The sequence below is a fragment of the Siphateles boraxobius genome, unplaced genomic scaffold (assembly GCF_051911475.1).
Source record: "Siphateles boraxobius isolate OS27281-9 unplaced genomic scaffold, OSU_SipBor_1 130, whole genome shotgun sequence".
Taxonomy (NCBI): domain Eukaryota; kingdom Metazoa; phylum Chordata; class Actinopteri; order Cypriniformes; family Leuciscidae; genus Siphateles; species Siphateles boraxobius.
In genome coordinates, this window is record NW_027508734.1 from 30,812,531 (window position 1) to 30,830,053 (window position 17,523).

At 38.7% G+C, this 17,523-nt stretch overlaps 1 protein-coding gene across 50 annotated transcripts in view; it reads left to right on the top strand.

The window, feature by feature from the left end:
* Positions 1-541: 541 nt before the first annotated feature.
* The window catches only part of scrib (scribble planar cell polarity protein), a 116,390-nt gene continuing 99,408 nt past the window's right edge, over positions 542-17,523 (top strand). For 10 of the 50 annotated variants that reach the window (XM_077229184.1, XM_077229173.1, XM_077229193.1 and 7 more), the window contains exon 1: positions 548-1,848. In XM_077229184.1, coding sequence (XP_077085299.1) covers positions 1,690-1,848 — 159 coding nt within the window. In that variant the 5' untranslated portion in view covers positions 548-1,689. Of the gene's footprint in view, positions 1,849-17,523 lie in introns of all 50 variants that reach the window. The other 40 variants (XM_077229190.1, XM_077229210.1, XM_077229200.1 and 37 more) reach the window with 8 other exon arrangements.

Consider the following 17,523-nt stretch of genomic DNA (forward strand, 5'->3'; position numbering starts at 1 on the left):
GGATGTCTTAGAATGAATTGTGTCAATAGGTCTAATTGAAGAATTTGTATGAATTCTGACTATGGTGTTTCCCACCGGTCACTATTGTGACCGAGTATAAAACCTAATATTTCACTAACTTAACCAACATAAAATCAAAAAAGGCATAATGTTTGAGTGTTAGGGAGGTCTAAGGAGTAAAATGCAAGTACTCAAGTTGCAAGAAAAAATTTGGGATTAAACGGGTTAAGCTCGCGTGAAGCTAAACTTCTATATACTGAAAACGCTCGCTCTGCTCCTTGCTAGGCTAGTAGAAACGGGGGACACTCTAACGTTAGGTCTCAGACAGTGCAAAAACTGTTATTTGCTATTTAAATTGTTAGACTTTTTTTATAACAGCAATGTTTCATGTCATGTCAAAAGACCAAACGGGCCTCGAGCATAGACTGTAAAAAAGACGGGCCTCGAGCAACAGCCTTCCCATGCGACGCTGCAGTACCACAACCTTTCCGCACGGCGGCGCACGAGCATTAGCTTCACTTCCGCGCTCCCTTCTTCCTCCAGACTCCTAGAGGTCGCTATTCACAGGAGCAAGAGTGATGCTGTGTGCCGTTGGAGTTGCGTGCGAGAGGCGCTCAGAGAGACTCACAACAGTGAGGCGGAGCTGGGAATGTATCAGCTACTGAAGGCGTACTTTACTCAGTACCTCCAAACACTCGCCTACAAGAGCAGGAAATTCCCTGGCAGATAAAGCCCAGGAGGAGCGTCGCGCGCGTCCGTCCTAAAGCTAACAATCTACATGAAGAGGATATAGAGGTTTGTGACGAACCAGTCTGGACTCGAAACTAGGACGAGCAGCAGAGGAGCACAAAGCCGGTGGAGTGTCTCTGGAGCGGGTGAGATCAAGCCCAGCCCCCCCCCCCCAAATACACACAGACCGGCCTGCTGCTCTTAGCCTGTTGCTGCTGTGTATGTGATCTCATCATAACAGTCCCTCTTATATCTAACATATCTCAGAGACACGCACCTCTGTAAGTAGTTTGGAGTTGTTTTGTCTTTGTTTAGAGGCTGGCTGGTGTATTTTTTAGAAGTATAGCATTCTGCAGCTGGTTAATCAGTTAGCTGTAGCATATCGTCGTGTGTAGCCTACAGCAGCCTCACGGATATGATGTAGTTTGATTATTAGATCTCTTTTTTTAGTATTACATGACAAACTGTGTCTGATAAAAGGGCACGTGCCATTAACCAACGTATTTTGGCGTATTTAAACCCCGCTTATTCTACATGTTAACGGCTAAATGGCGTCACTTGTTCCGTGCGACATAATCTCGTCTAATTCAGCGATGAGATTTTTATGCTGCAAAACTGTGTAATCTACAACATAAAATGTGAGTGTGAAATTGATTTCACGCGGCTGAAATTGAACCAAACTGTGAATTTGCTGAGTAACTCGTCTTGTGTATGGTGAAATAAGCTCTTTATGAAGAGCTAACTCTCATTAACTCTTGACTGGACTAATCATCTGGATGAATCTTTCCATCATTGGAGTCAGTGGACATTTGCTGGAGAAACGTTCACGCAGGGGCTTTTATTTGACTGCTTTTGGTGGATAAGGTCCAGGGAGTGACACGCGGCAGCACCAGCCTGTATCTTCATCATTTGGCTGCTTAAGTGAGTCCCCGATGCGGAGTGGCTGAGTGCGCCCGGGACATGCTGAAGTGTATCCCGCTGTGGCGGTGCAACCGTCACGTTGAGTCTGTGGATAAGCGGCACTGCTCGCTCACTGCGGTGCCCGATGAGATCTACCGCTACAACCGCAGTCTGGAGGAGCTGCTCCTGGACGCCAACCAGCTGAGAGAGCTGCCTAAGGTAAGACTGCCATGATGACCCAGCACTTACATGTCATGTGTGCCTTCGTGCATGTCTCTCTACTTGCCAACCTCAACTATAAATTATGCATATACTTGTAGCTGTTTTGACACACATGGATGTGACTGGTTAAACCAGTGCTCTCTTTTCAAGGGTTCCACTGTCACAGCAAGCTTGAAAAATCAGGAAATTTTAATATACGCATTGTATTCTTAGTTGTACTTTTCATTTCATGGGCTAGAATTTTGTCTTGGTGGGTCCAGTCTTTATAAAGTGATTTAAGGCAGGACATCAGAGGTAAATGGGGTTAAAAAAATGTAACTAAAAGATATCACTTTACTAACCCATTTGATGAATCGCAGCACATTAGGACATATGTTTTGTATTACACATTTTCTAAAATTGTATAGTAAACATACAAATTAGGAACTGTCTAAACAAATAAGCACACATTTGCAATGATGAGAAAATACTGTCGACAGCCAGAAAAAGAATTTCCCTATGTTTTCAGGAATAAAACTTTATATGAGTTAGATGAATGATAAATTAACAAACTCCTCTCTTAAAGCCTTCAGAATATAAATAGGAATACAACTAAAAGTTTGCTTTATGTAAGTGCAGCTGAAGTGGACATTTCTGGTCTGAGGGAAAAAATAAACTTGGCCTTTAAAGATGTATTGTAATTTAAATCTTCAGTCGCAAATAGAGAGTGTAATAAAATTAACACTTTAATGTGTATTTTATGTTTTCTTTTCAATGGTCTCAAAGAAGACATTATGGAATCAAAATATCCCAAAACTTACCAAGTAGGTTAAGCCTTCGAGAAGTAATTGGAAGAGTAATTGCAGTTCATTGGTCAAAAGTTTGGGGAATTATTCTGTACTAAGGGTGAAATAAACTGTCTCGTATAGCATGTATCCATAGACAAATGGGGAAAGATTGTTGTTTGCACCTTTTTTGATTCTTTGTTTGCAGGTCTTGTTAGATTTTTCTTCAAGCACGTGCTCTATCCCATACTTTAAAAAACTTAAGAAATAATTGGCTTCTTTTGCAGAAATGGCAAAGAAATGCTGCTATCTAAATTTGACAGTCTAGCCTCCCTTGGGAACACTTTAGATTGTTACACATCTGTCTCACTAACTGCACTAAAAGCACTTTGCTTTGTCCTTTTAATTTGGATTTCCTCTGTGTTTTCTTAATGTGTGTGCACGTGAGAGATCCTGCTGAACTAGCTTTGAACCAAGTCTACATACAGTAAAACAAGTTTTTTTGTGTTTAACCTTGGGCATTTGCTCACGAGCTAGCGATCCCTAAAGTACACTGATAGGAAAAAAGCAAACATGCTTAATTCAATATTTAAAAACTACTGTAAGCTGTTGACAACTCCAGCCCAGTCCCTTTAGAGCTCTTATGTAGCCTGTATAATTCCAGTACTGTTGGCATTGCCTCATTGGCAAAACACTCAAGCTTTGTTAGCCTATCTACAGTCAGCATTGCTAACAGGGTCAGACAGAACAGCACAGGACCATGATGTGGAACGGCTGATCTGAGCGGACATGTCAGGCCTTGAGGTTGAAGGTCTGTGTATATGTGTGTAAATTGTGTGCAGACAGTTGGCATATGGCATATTTCCCTTGACCCTGTGTCAAAGAGAGAGTGAAAGAGAAACAAAAATTCAGTCAGCTCATGTCTAGAAAAAGAAGTCTGACGTATCTGAAGTGGTCGGCCGATATGGCTAAAGGTTTAGTGAACCGGGTAGCCGATGTTTGATATATGCTTAAAGGGATATTTTACCCAAAATGGTAAACTATCCCATGATTTACTCACCCTCAAGCCATCCTAGATATTACTATCTTCTTTCAGACATACACATTTGGAGTTATAGCCTATTAAAAAATATCCTGGCTCTTCCAAGCTTTTTAATGGCAGTGAATGGCGTTCCTTATCTTGAATCCAAAAAAGTGCATCCATCCATCATAAAAGTAATCCATACTACTCCTGGGGGTTAATAAAGGCCTTCTGAAGCAAAGCAATGGGTTTTTGTAAGAAAAATATGACCAAACAATGTTATCAACTAAGATAACTAACTTCCAGCAGATGGCCTACGCAAGTCAACTTACGCCAAAAGACTAACACTTGACGCGATGTAGGAGAAGCTGAAGCTTTACCCCCGCTCACGGTTCAAACAAATAGGCCTGGGCAACCAACTTTAGCTCCTCCCCTCATCGAAACCCTCCGACATTTCTCTTTAAAAATTCTCGTTTTAGACTTCTCATTCGTGACCGGTTTCACGACTGGAGGCCGTAAATCGATGCATACGGCCGTTTGTCGGAAGCTAGTTATTTTAGTTTATAAAGTTATAAATATGGATCTTTTTCTTGCACAAATGCTATGCTTCGCTTCAGGGGCACTTTATTAACCCCCAGAAGTCATACGGATTACTTTTTGATGGAAGAATGTACTTATTTTGGGCTTTAAAATCAGGACCTCCATTCACTGCCATTATAAAGCTTGGTATTTTTTAATATAACTCCGATTGTATTCGTCTGAAAGAAGAATGGCATATACAGAATGGCTTGAGTATATTGTGGGGTAATTTTAATTTTTGAGTGAACTATCCCTTTAATGCTGAGGTATTTGAAAATTATTTTTAATGATAGTAAGTTAGTTGCACACATAATTTGCTACGTTTAAATGTACACATTTTAACACTTGATTGAAACACTTAATATTGCACACTTATAATTTTTTTACATAATATTCACAAAAATATTTGAAAACAGTAAATTTGTTCAACTTTTAATGTATTGGTATCAGTAGATATTAGACATAAATTGGGCAGCTAGGCTATTCATTAACATTCCAAAGTTTGGGGTCAGTAAGATAAAAAAATTGAAAAGAAATTAATACTTCCGTTCAGCAATAAATATTTCAAAAGTGACTATTGAAATTTTTTGAAAATTTTGCGTTTTAGAATGATTTCTGATTCTGTGCCATCACAGGAATAAATGACATTTTAAAAGATATTGAAATAGAAAACATGCTCATTTCCCCTTTTTTACGTTTAGATAATCTAATTCTAACTTCAAGTTGATTTTTAACTTTATTAAATTATATCCATTTTGTGTGTAGTGTGTACATTAAAATGTTGTGATGACTGTATTCACTTGTATAATTTAAAAGGTTAATTTTTGGTTAACATTTGCATATATATATATATATATATATATATATATTAGGGGTGTGCAAAGCAGCCGGTATTTGTATCTGTATTTGTATTTGTTGAGGGGGAAAAAGTATTTGTATTTGTATTCGAGTAAAATCCAAAATAGGCGTAAAAATCTAGTTTTTTTGCGTTACACTTCTAATTTACGTTATAGTGTAAGTATTCTTTAATTATATAAATCCAGCAATGAACATGTAGCCTACCAAGGAACGTCATTGAAAAGAAAATAACATAACAGCCATTACCTCATCCATGGTTAAACCAACAACTAATAAAATACCATTGTGAACATTATGAATCCCACCACCACCCATCCTTGTTGGAGGACGCTGAACAGACAGAATAAGTAAGGGATAATGTATAGCGAGGCGGTTGATTATGAGCCTGACGCTAAGGGGAGGGGTCTTGAATCAGCCTGAAGGGTTTGTATTCGCTATAACAACCACCTCGCTATACATTATCCCTTTTACTACATGGCTACCTACCAAATAAATCAATAATTTGACTCAAAATATTGATTTAAAAAGGAGTTTATTGATTTAAAAACTATTGTATTGCTTCCGCTAAAAAAAATAGTCCGTTCCGTCTCTACGTTTAGAATCCATGGCAACGCTCTGTTTTTCGTGGCAACGGTGTGTTATACTTAGCAGCGGTCTGTTATTAAGAAATAACCATGGAAATAACAGACCGCATTCTACATTAGAATTCAACCAAGCCATGTAATAAAAACAAATAATTACGGAGCTAACAGAGCTACGTAAACAGAGCGAACATGAGAGCACCCGGCTGCAGACGTCAATAATGCAGCGTAATGAAATAATCTCCCGATCAAACTCCACTTCCCGAAAGTTATAAACTGCCTCCGGAACCCAGTTAAGGTACAAAAATCTATTCAACAAAAATAGTAATGCAGTTAAGTGTTTTTTCGCTCAGCCGAGCCCTCTCTGTTGCTGTGTGGAGCAGCCTGTGTCAGTCACCTCTTCCTGAACGTCACTCACTCACTCGCGCACTGCGGTCTCGTGAGGAAACGCAGCTTTTTGATATAAAGTTTTTCTTGTTCCCGAATACAAATATTTTCTAAAGTATTTGTTCGAAATAAGTATTCGTAAAAAACACGTTATTTGTGCCTTTCCGAATACCGTATTCGGGTTCGGCTCCACCCCTAATATATATATACATGTGTGTGTGTTTTTAATTAATTAATTAGTTCCAGGTTGCTCAGCAGGGCTCTTTTCATTTGAGTTGTGCTCCATTATACGTTTACTGTAACACTTAGATGGATGGTCTCAGCAGGCCTGAGCCTGTTCTCTTGAGAAGGCCATATGGTGACTCCGTGTGTCGCCGCTCCGCCATGTGCTGAGATTTAAGCTGCTTACAGTTTCTTCTCCCCCAGACTCACTCTGAACACTCTGCTTCCCTCATTCCTACTTGTGATACTACTTAAGTATAAACGACAGATGTGTCTTTCCTCTTTTTCTTAGAGACTGCTATTATCAGCATGGATGATGTCCACATGTTTAGCTCCTAGTATACATGGTCATGGTGCACGTTTTGGGATTAGTGCTGTAACATGACTCGTGTTAATGCTTCTCAGGTCATGATCCTCTGCTTTTGGGTGTGAGCAAATTTCAAGTGTTTCAGTATGTTTGAGGCTGACTGTATAAGATGGTTGCATGCTTGCATAGACAGGGTCATGTGTGTCAACTGGTAAAGTATTTTAGGCTGAACAAATGGAGGTTTAGTTGCTCTTGTTCGCTACAGTTCTCTGAATGCCCCACCTGAACGGCTTATGTTCACCTTAATGCTAGGATATGTATAGTTCAGAGAAGCACCTTAAAGCAAATCCAAAAATAGAAATGTTTCAGTTTAATGCAGGGCACAAAGCAGGATGAAGTGTGGGAAATTATCGCAGACAAAACGATGAGTGTTATGTGCAGCAAATTACTTTGGATCAAGTGTTCTGCCAGCTCACATTTTAATATGAGCACCTGGGTGGCTCACAAAGTGCCTTGCAGCCCTTTTCTGGAGTTGATTTACATGGGAAAACATGTTGAACAGTCTGGGAACTGAAGCCCCTGTATTGCCGCTGATAAAACTGTAGGCCAAAGCCGGCAGCAGTCGAGGAATTCCCCTTCACACCCTCCAAAAACATCAACGTGAAACTTCTTCCACTGTGTTTAGTCATTACGCAATCCCTAATCCTCACTGTTTCTGTCCTATTGTGTTACAGTTGAGCATCCGCTTGTCATGTTGAGCGCTAACTGGATTAACCTAGAATGCCCTTATCCACATTCACAAAGCACAGGAATGGCATTAGCTGTATACCAGCACAGTTTAATCATAAGCAGCACAGTGGATCACACACTCATACGACTGTGATTTAGGAGGTTCCTGGGGAAGCTTTCGAAAATGTGAAGTCTACGTTTTTCCTGAAGTGCTTGGGAGGGAGAAACACTCTTTTGCTTTGACAGTTGTGGAAGATCTCGTGACGGGTTACATAGTAGGCTCATTCAGCTAATCTGACGTCTCCCACCCAGCTGCACATATTAAATGTCCAGGCTTATTATCACAGCTCTGACTGCATTGTCCTCCTTTATCAGCCTGTGACTCGAATGACGACTGTAAAGAAAGAGAAGGAAATGTTTAGTTCGAGTTGCGAGTTGCGAATGAGCAAAATACTAGCTTATATGTTTTGTTTTAGGTCAAGGTTTTAAGCCTTGGTGTTTTTATTAGCACCCAATACAGCTTTTTGATAACAGACCATTTGGTACAACAAAGTAATTTTCCTGCCACCACCAACAGGAAACAATGTATTGAACTCTAAACTAAAAAGCGAAACCAGGAAAACCAATAAAACGTTTACCTATTGCATGTAATAGTTGTGCTTAATTTGTGGGAACCAGAAAGTGGTTTTTCCAGCTCAAGTAAGTTTCAAGGAGTTGTTTTAAGAAATGGCCTGTCTTTCATGGCAGATTTGCCTGCAGAACAGGTTTATTCTACGTGGGGCTCCTCCCTGCCCTGCCCCTACACATCTAATGTTCATTCATAGATGCCTGTCCAGCAGGTGTTCCTCTAACCTTTGAACTCCACGTTTGTGCATTGAAAGGTGTGAAATGATACTTGACAAGACAACCTGATGCGTCAGTCTGATTCATGCAGTTCAATGGAGAGAAATTATATGCATAATTGCATGACCATGTTTTTCTTACTGGGAGTCTTTCGTACACTTTAAAACAAAGTTAGTTAGTTAGTTGCAAGTAATTACGCATAATTTACTGTTATTACTATAATAAATACATGCTCCGTGTATCAAGGACACTAAGTGTTACCAAATGAAGTGTTAACATATTTTTGTTTTTTTAACATATACTTTTGTCATTTTCTTGTTGTTGGGAATTAAAAGGCAAATATAACAATTTAAGGATGAAATTTGCTTCTCACCAGTTGTGCATGAAAATGTCAACACCTCTAAATTAGCAGAGCAGCAGTCCCCAAGGTCTGGTTTAGATTTCACTGTGATCTGAAAACATCGTATGTTTTAGGACTGTGTGAGCGTTTCACTCATATTTGCAAGCGGAAATTACTCTGCGAAAGTGGACAATTATTTGGCCAATTGGGGGCTAGTGCCATCTGACACCTGATCAAAACTCATGAAATTTAATATCATAAGAAAAACTCCCTAATCTTGGACACTTTTATGTTTCACAGTTCACACAGTGATTGGTGGCTTTTTGCTGCTTTCCATTCAACTCAAAAGAGATAGTTTGGAGGGGTTTTCACTGCTCTTTGTTGCATCTTGCCCATTCCCCTAAAAGCTCTTTATATGCAATTATACGGCAGTGTTGAATTTAATTTTTAGCTCCTTCCATTCCTTCTCACGTAGACAACAGGTTAAATAAAAATATAAGGAATGACGTAATATAGCATATTAAGCTATATTTAGCAAAATGGCCCTTTCTATGGTTATTTTTCTAACTGACTAACAAGTTTATGAACATTGAAGTGCTTTTCTGAGGTAAATTTGACGTTACGTGTCATGATTGATCTCAAGCTGTTTTATACAAGCTTTTTCCAAGGTCAAAATGCTGATTGAGCGATCTGTCAGGCCACATTAAAGAGCGCCAAAACGACATTGATTGCTTGTATTTTATAATAAAATTTACAGAATTTGAAAGCTAAAAGTTTGTTAATTGTTTACTAAAAGTAAACGCATTAAAGGTGACAGTTAAGTACAAATCTTCATCTATGGATGGCTGCGGCTACGCTACAAAATGTGACGTTCAGGCAGTAACAGAAAACAAGATTAAATAGATATTGAAATTAAGTATCCATATCAGTGTCAATTAAAAACGAGATTTGTTAACGATTAGTTCGCGTCCACACAGCTGACGTTTACCTGTTGTAGTTTTTTTCCACGTTGTGTGCACTAAATAGAGACACCTTCCTGCACTTTTACAGTGCTTGGATGTTCATTCATGGACGCGTCTCTGTCATTTTCTCTCTCATGCTGGGACAGCTGTCAGCATTATTGCTCTATAGAGATTAGGGCTTTGAAAAATACTTTTCTTTTCTTTTTTTTTATTAACCAATTTTATTACAAATACAATGTAACTAAAAACAATCAATGTAACAATCAATGTTTATACAAAAAACAATCAATGTAACAGTTGCCACTAGGGGATCTACATAAAGACATTGAAACATTTACAAATTTTCAAAGCTTTAACTGCTTTTTGCTTCAATGTTTAATGTTCAATTGGCAATCAATGTTCTTTGTGATAAAATCACAAATATTTTGCCAAAATGGTCTTACAAATGGGCAGTGCCAAAATAAATGAACCATATTTTCAGGTAGGGATGGGTACCGAAACCCTGTATTAAACGGGCCCCGGTGCTGAATTTTAATAGACCGCTGTATCGATAAGCTCGGACATTATCGGTTCTGCTGTCGTTACTGGAGAAATTAAGAAAATTACTATTTTTTTTATTGCTATAAAGACGTAATCTTGAACATGTTTATCTCGCCAGCCAGTTCTATATATAATAATATTTAACCATTTGTCTGTGATCCAATTAGCTATTCGCAGTCCAGAGGAGAGAGAGAGCGATCTCTCGCGGAGCCACAGTGGCACAACACCAAAGCCCTGCTTAATGAGTGACAATGAGGACAGAACTAAACTTTCAAACGTGGTTACACTTTAGATCTGGGATATTATGGGATATATTCTAATTTTATTTTAGATTTCGGCTTTCAGAGATTATAAAAAGAAGATATTTGAGATTAAACCATTACAAACTAGACGCATTCTGTCTAGCGCAACTTCCTTCCCTTCACAGCGATGCGCTGTCATTTCTTCCTAAAACCCAAACGTACCATCAGAATCAGCACGATGGGTGATTGTTGTAAAATGCAGTCTCTACTGTTGCTAAATTGCGGATGCGTTTAATCATTAAAAGAGCTATTAAAAAATATATCACGATACGATACAATACGATACATATTGCATTTTTTTTAAAATCCAAAATGTAAAAAAAAAAAAAGAGCTCCACCTGGGGTTTTCAAGTATGTGCATCACATTATATTGATAACTCAGCAGACAAAAAAAAAACGTATATTCCAATTTATTCGCAAAGGTATATGCATTGTACAGTCACAACAGTGAACAGACTGATATGTATGAAGTGCATATCACTAAAACTAAAAATGTAAATGCCACAAAAATTATATAAAAATAAAGTGCACCAAGTAAACAAAATTTATAAAACTAAAATAGTATGTTGTAACTTGTAAAAAAAAAAAGTGCATTAAGTAAATGTACATGAACTCAAAAATTATTACATTTTAAGTATCCAATGTGAGTGACTTTACAGGTCCTGAGTAACTTTAGGCCCATCAGAAGTTTTTATCTAGTTCTACTGCCCTACTTACTTTTAAAACCAAAGTGCTTCCACACGTCGGCTCTGAAAGCTGCAGGCGTTTTTTCAAATTTCCACCATTTTCTCACTCCCGCTAACTTCTGAGACATTGGCCGTATATGTGAGACAACTGGGCGCGTCACGGATACCGGTGTCTGCGCGCGAGAGAGACCAGTGTCTGCGCGCGAGAGACCGAGTTTTAGACACACTCGGATATTTTTTTTAAAATATCGATACTAGAGGTTGAAATATCGATACACTATCGTGAAAAAAATATCGCGATAGTTCGCTGTATCGATATTTTTGCACAGCCCTATTAAAAAATCACTCCGAAATGGACTGCAACGAGACAAGAAAAGTATACTTAACTTTGGGCTTCATGTGCGCATCTAAACTATCAAATATACATAAAAATATAAAAATGACCAGCTCTGAGATTCACTGAAACACAGTTTATGAACTTAAACACAGTTTAGGCTATGTCTTGAATGGACGTAAATAGTTGGGAGAAAATGATGGAGCATCAGTCACCTATCCTATTAGATCTGCTCTCGGTCGTAAAGGGGCAGCGGTCTAAAAAACCTGCTGACAATTGAGCCATTAATGCGAATCAAACGACAAAAGGCAGAGAAAATCACTCACAGCTCTTGAATGAATAACTTTAACTTTAATAAGCATTATTCCATCTATGATAAAATATGCAGTGTTATTTTACATTTGAAAGCTGATCCTCGTTGACCACTTGAATATTTTGGTGCTCGAACTCAGTGAGGTTTTTTCCCACTGCAACTTTCCTGCGCGTCATCTCACTTTATTACTTCAACACAACAAAATATGTGATGGGCTACTCATCACAGAACATGCAGGTAAAGAGGCACAACATTTTTAATTATAACATGTACATTTTATGTTGTCGCTAGTGGCAAATCGATCTGTTAAAATTTCACTCAAATTCATATTTTTGGTCGCAAATGCTAACGTTTTAGTAGCAATCTGAACGCCCTGAAACAAGTTCATTGTCCAGGCTAATGGCATCTTTGATACACTGTTGTGTTAGAGCTGATTTAAGCTGAAGGAAACAGACCATCTGAGAATGACTGTATGTTTCCTAGATTTCTGCAGTGGTCTAGATTTCTGCTCATTTTGTCATTACTGTAACCCAACCTAGCATCCCGCCTTTGTGTGGCCGCCCTGGGCCGAATTACTACTTTCTTTCATCTGTAAAAAAACGTTTAACCCCTTGTCCCTTTCCTCTCGGCTGCACGAGCTGTATCGTCCCACTAAGCTCTTCCCTCAGGGGTCTCTTGAGTGGAGCGGCTGTCTGCAGCTGTCCTGCTCCAAACGTATAGTCAGTGCTTACTGGATGGACGAGATCTGTAGAGAAGTGAAATGAACTACCTTGTCGTCCGCAGCGTCGGCCCAAGCCTTTATGGGGCCCTAAGCAGAATTTTATTTGGGGCCAATATGATTGACCATTGTCAATGCTTGATTATTCGCAGACTACAAAATGCCCCCATTATCAATTTTATTAGTTGTAGCTGTGTTGGTAACAACAATGTGTGCCTGGCATGTTTTAACCCTTATACGTTTTCAAATTGTAACCGTAGCAAACCCACAAGAGTGGCCAGGTCTTATTTTGCACTTTAATATTCAAAGTCTTACAGTACTAAGTGGTATAGTACTCAATGTGATGTACAAAATAAACCAGCAAACCTGCTTTTAGTAAAAAAAAATTGCGTGCAGATTACAATTAATTTAATTACAAAACAGACAATATTACATGAAATACTTATCCCTTTAACTGTCCATGTATACTATAGGCTGCTGTCCCGATTCTAACAAAGTGACAGAAGCAACTGATTACTTACACTTTAGACATAACCAACTGTGTCTATGTAAACCCTGAGTGTATTTGCACAATCAGACGCAATTTAGATAAAGTCCAGTAATCGGGCACTGTTTGACAGGTTTTTAGTCTGCACACGCGCAGTGTGTACGTGCACAGAAAAAAAAACGCATGTCAGAACAGTACGCAAATGAAATGTCTAATCGGCAACATTTTAAAGCAAATGCAAATAATAAACTTTTGTGATTGCGAATATGTGCAGTGTCCCGTGAGTGTAACTCTACCGCTGCATTAACATGTGATGCGGTCACGGTCAGGGTCTATGGTCGGACCATAGTTTGGGTGCCCCCTAGTGGCGGCGGGGCCCTAAGCAGCTGCTTAGTTCGCATATCGGGAGTGCCGGCTCTGGTCGTCCGGGCCTGTGTTTATACTGGATTCCGCAGTCGTCCATTTAAATACAGCAGCCAAAGGGTGATGCTAGTGTTTTCTTATGTCAAAGTATTTTTAATCTTAAGTTTTTTAGCATCACAGACAGTTATGCATGAAACAAGCACAGTTTATTACACATCACCTTCTTGCTATGCTGTAACTGCAGCAGGTAGGGTGTTAAAATAATCACTCATTACTCATTAATTTGCTTAATTGGCTTATCAGGCCAAACTGTAAGCCCCACGCTCTTATTTGGCGAGCTTACCTCATACCACATGCAGAAAAATCATTAGACAAATATGTTAGGCACTTAGGCAGTAATATTTTCAGTAACTGAAAACGTGGATTTTATTTTTTAAGAGGATTTTTAATCCAGCTTGTGACCTGCCATCGGCTGCTTCATGATTCTCAATTAGCTTTAGTATAGCGCTCTTGACTGGAATCTGGAGCTTTTAAAATTTGTACTGTTTTGTTGGTGATTTACACTAATGCTTTTCTCACACTACAGGAGTTTTAAAATCCTAACCGATTTTGAAATCTGGTTGCACCACACACTTAAGGAGAATCTGTGCAGATTTTCTTCCCTCAAATCTTAAACATGCTAACACTACAAGATTTGAAAATCGTGGCGCATCACACACTACAAAATGTTAATAAGATTATCGTACCAGATATGATTCCACCATGATCACGTGATCTCACGCAACAGATCGGAAGCGGAAAAGTGGATGTAAACTAAATAGCCTCTCTGTCCTTCAGATCAAGTCATATTCGTGTAAAGGTTGCCGTGACCAAGGAAAGCGAAATCTTTAAAAAAAATCATCCTTTTAACATTTAAGGATATTTCTAATGAATGGCGTCATCGCTATGAGGTGACGCATCAGCTTCAGCGTTGCCTTGCCCATGCGCCGGAATGGGCAGCTGAGCCTTACAAAGTGGAGCTCAAAGTTAAAATTAAATATTAAAATAATTAACAGCTTGCTTCATTACATGTATATTAGAATGAATCCGAATTTCTTTAATTCAACGGAAATGTATGACTCACTCAAAGGCAGTCTCTTGCCGCCACCTAGTGGCCTAACAGTGTAACTGGACTGAGTGACAGCCTGTCTATAACACGCAGAGACGAGCAATGACGATACTGGTGAAATATCAGCAGAAAGCCTCTCGTTAGGTGAGATTCCAGGATCGTAACTAACTGTTATATAACAATGATCAAACAAGCTTAGTGTCAGGTTTATGTTCTGTTATATTATGTGGACCCTTATTATGACACTGTATCTTCTGTTTACTCCACTTTTGTTTCGGTTTCATTACTGAACATGTACTAGTCTTCGTACCTGCTGACAACAGTGTAACACTTTTTTATTTAGCAATAAATAAATTAAGATAATACTGCATATCCTTTTTTTACAGTCTATGCGCATATCACGCTGATGAGTCACTCAAAATGACCTCAATGAAGTGATGCACGATATATGGGCCGCCGATATAATATCGGCCAATATGGTCAATATTTTACACATCGGTATCGTTCCGATGTCAAAATAGGGCCGATGTGAACAGGCCGATAATCATTCCTGTGTATTTGACGTGTGTGTAGGCTTATGTGGGCCTGGCAGGGATGTTTGTTTTTGCATGAGCGCATACATTACACACATAATGTGCTGAAGCAGGTGCTGGAGGCGTAAGTTATGACACTCTGCCTTGTTCTGACCGACAATCAAAGTATTGTCGCGCTGGAGTTACGGGGTTATGATGTAGCAATTAAATCACCTCAGACACACATGTAAGTTACATGTTTCACAGTGATTGCTTTTGTTAGATTACTGAATAATGGCATGCTCTCGGGGGAAAACGATGGTGAAAATGATCAAGGTAAGAATGACACATGACACGGGTGCATAAAAAAGATAATCTTTAAAATCCAGTAATAGCTAGCGGTAGCCTTTAGCTAGCGATGCTGCTTCACAAACAAGACACAAACACGTTTCGAGCGATAATCAACAACTTATCTAGTAACAAGCGCTGCATTAGAGCAGGCTTGTAGGATATCTTAATTCACAGCCCGTAAGGCTACATGTAGGCTACAACTGAAATAAAATGCTAGCTCTCGCCTGTCAATGACAGTCCACTGACTGAAAACTACGCGAGTTGGTCAGTTGGAGCCGCAACGACACACCCATTATACACCAGCAGCAGGAATGTAGTAATTTAAAGCCTACCTTTTGTTGAACCCTGGTTAAAATCCATGTCAAACAACCGACGAGAAAGCAAATCCATTACAATGCGGAACTACTAACTGTTAGATAACGTTACATTTCTTTAGGGACACCTAAACTGTAGCCCTGCCTTAGCTCTGAAGCTCTGTGTCTGTGACTATTCTGAACTGTCTGCGATGTCACGATTGCTGTGTGTGTGTGTGTGTGTGTGTGTGTGTGTGTGTGTGTGTGTGTGTGTGTGTGTGTGGGTGTGGGTGTGGGTGTGGGTGTGGGTGTGGCGCGCGCGGGCGCGATCGAACAGTGGAAACAAAAACATACTCCATCATTTTGTTCATACAGGACATTCCAACTATATTCTCACTACTTCAACTTCTTGTTTATACATGTGAAGCCATTTTTATCATAGTGAGTCTAATAGGGTTAATATTGATTAAATTTTAAGTGTTATCATAACATTGTGCTATAAAATAAAAGTTAAGGTCTTTTGCCTTAGTAGGACAGTACTGTACTTTAAAGTTTTGAACTGTTGTACAACGTTCACAGAATACAGTGACTTGGTCTCAAGTGAGTGAGATGTTTGAGAATACTCAGGGTTGGCTTATTCATAGTGTGAATTCAGGACACACTTGTATCCTTTATAAAAATGTATTTTTATTTATTTTTTCTTCTGAAAATATGATGACATATTTTGCACACAGGTAAAGTTGCCCAATATCAGTCATTTCTGAAAATAAATTACAAAAAGTAAAAAAAAAAAGTGTTTTGGAAAATAGCTCTTTATTTGATTATCATAAAAATGTGTTTTCTATACAGAGATATAGACATCAGTAAATATCGGTATCGGCCATAAACAGCAATATTAATATCGGTTATTGGTATCGGCCACAATTTTCACATCGGTGCATCACTACTTCAATGGAATTCCTCCACCACGACAGCCCTACTTGTTTCTTATTGGCTATTGTGACAGTACTGACGTAATCACAATCTTGCTCATCCCGATAAATATCAAACATGTTTGATATGATCGGAGAGAGCCCGATTTGTGTGAGAGCAGATCGGGAGGTGCAAGATTCGATCTGTGAACGCCTCACATTACCAGATAATCTGTGCCGAACATCGATGTCCTCGACAAGATATTTTCTCCGATTCTCGGGAGGGGGAAATCGGGCATAAATCGGGCTAAAACTCTGTAGTGTGAGCGAGGCATAACATTCAAAGGTTTGGGGTTGGTAAGATTTAAAAAAAATGTTTCTAAAAGAAGCCTCTTATGCACACCAAAGACTGCATTTATTTGTTCAGTAAAAACTGTAATATTGTAAATGTTACATTTGAAAATAATTTGGGGGGGAGGGGGGCTTGTTGACAAATAAATAATAATGTTGACAAGATTATCACATGAAAATGTCTATCAAAATATGAAAGTATGACTAGAAAAATAACACTACATATTATCAGTAATGCATCAATGTTTTTGAAAAAGAAACATTTAAAAAGAATAGCTGCATGAGGTGAAACTGTAGAGTGAATGAACACCACTAAACTGAAGCCCGTTGCTATATTACACATCCTATATAAGATTAGATTAAATAGATGCACAACTTAACTTAACTAAAGGACTCAAATGCAAGTGAACTTGAACTAAGTTATGTTCTATAGCCAGAAAGTTTTATTCCTGTAGTAGTGTATGCACTCTTCATAACCCATAACGCGCTGAAACATGGTATACTATGTTCTTATTATATTACAATAACTGGGTAATAACCTGGGACTAACCCTGAACCTACCCCTAACCTTAACTCATGTTATTTTTTAGTAAGTACACTGTAAGTGCACGTACTGTAAAATAAAGTGCAGCTGAATTCACAATATTCTAAAGTATTCTCAGTAATTTTGTTATGAATATGGCAGAAGGCAGATTGGCGCTGCACATCTGACACTTAACTGTATTTTCATCTACTTTATCAAGTGATTCCAGACATACCTGTGAGTTTTCCAAGCTTACTTGTTGATATGAAAAATATGTCAAGAAAAAT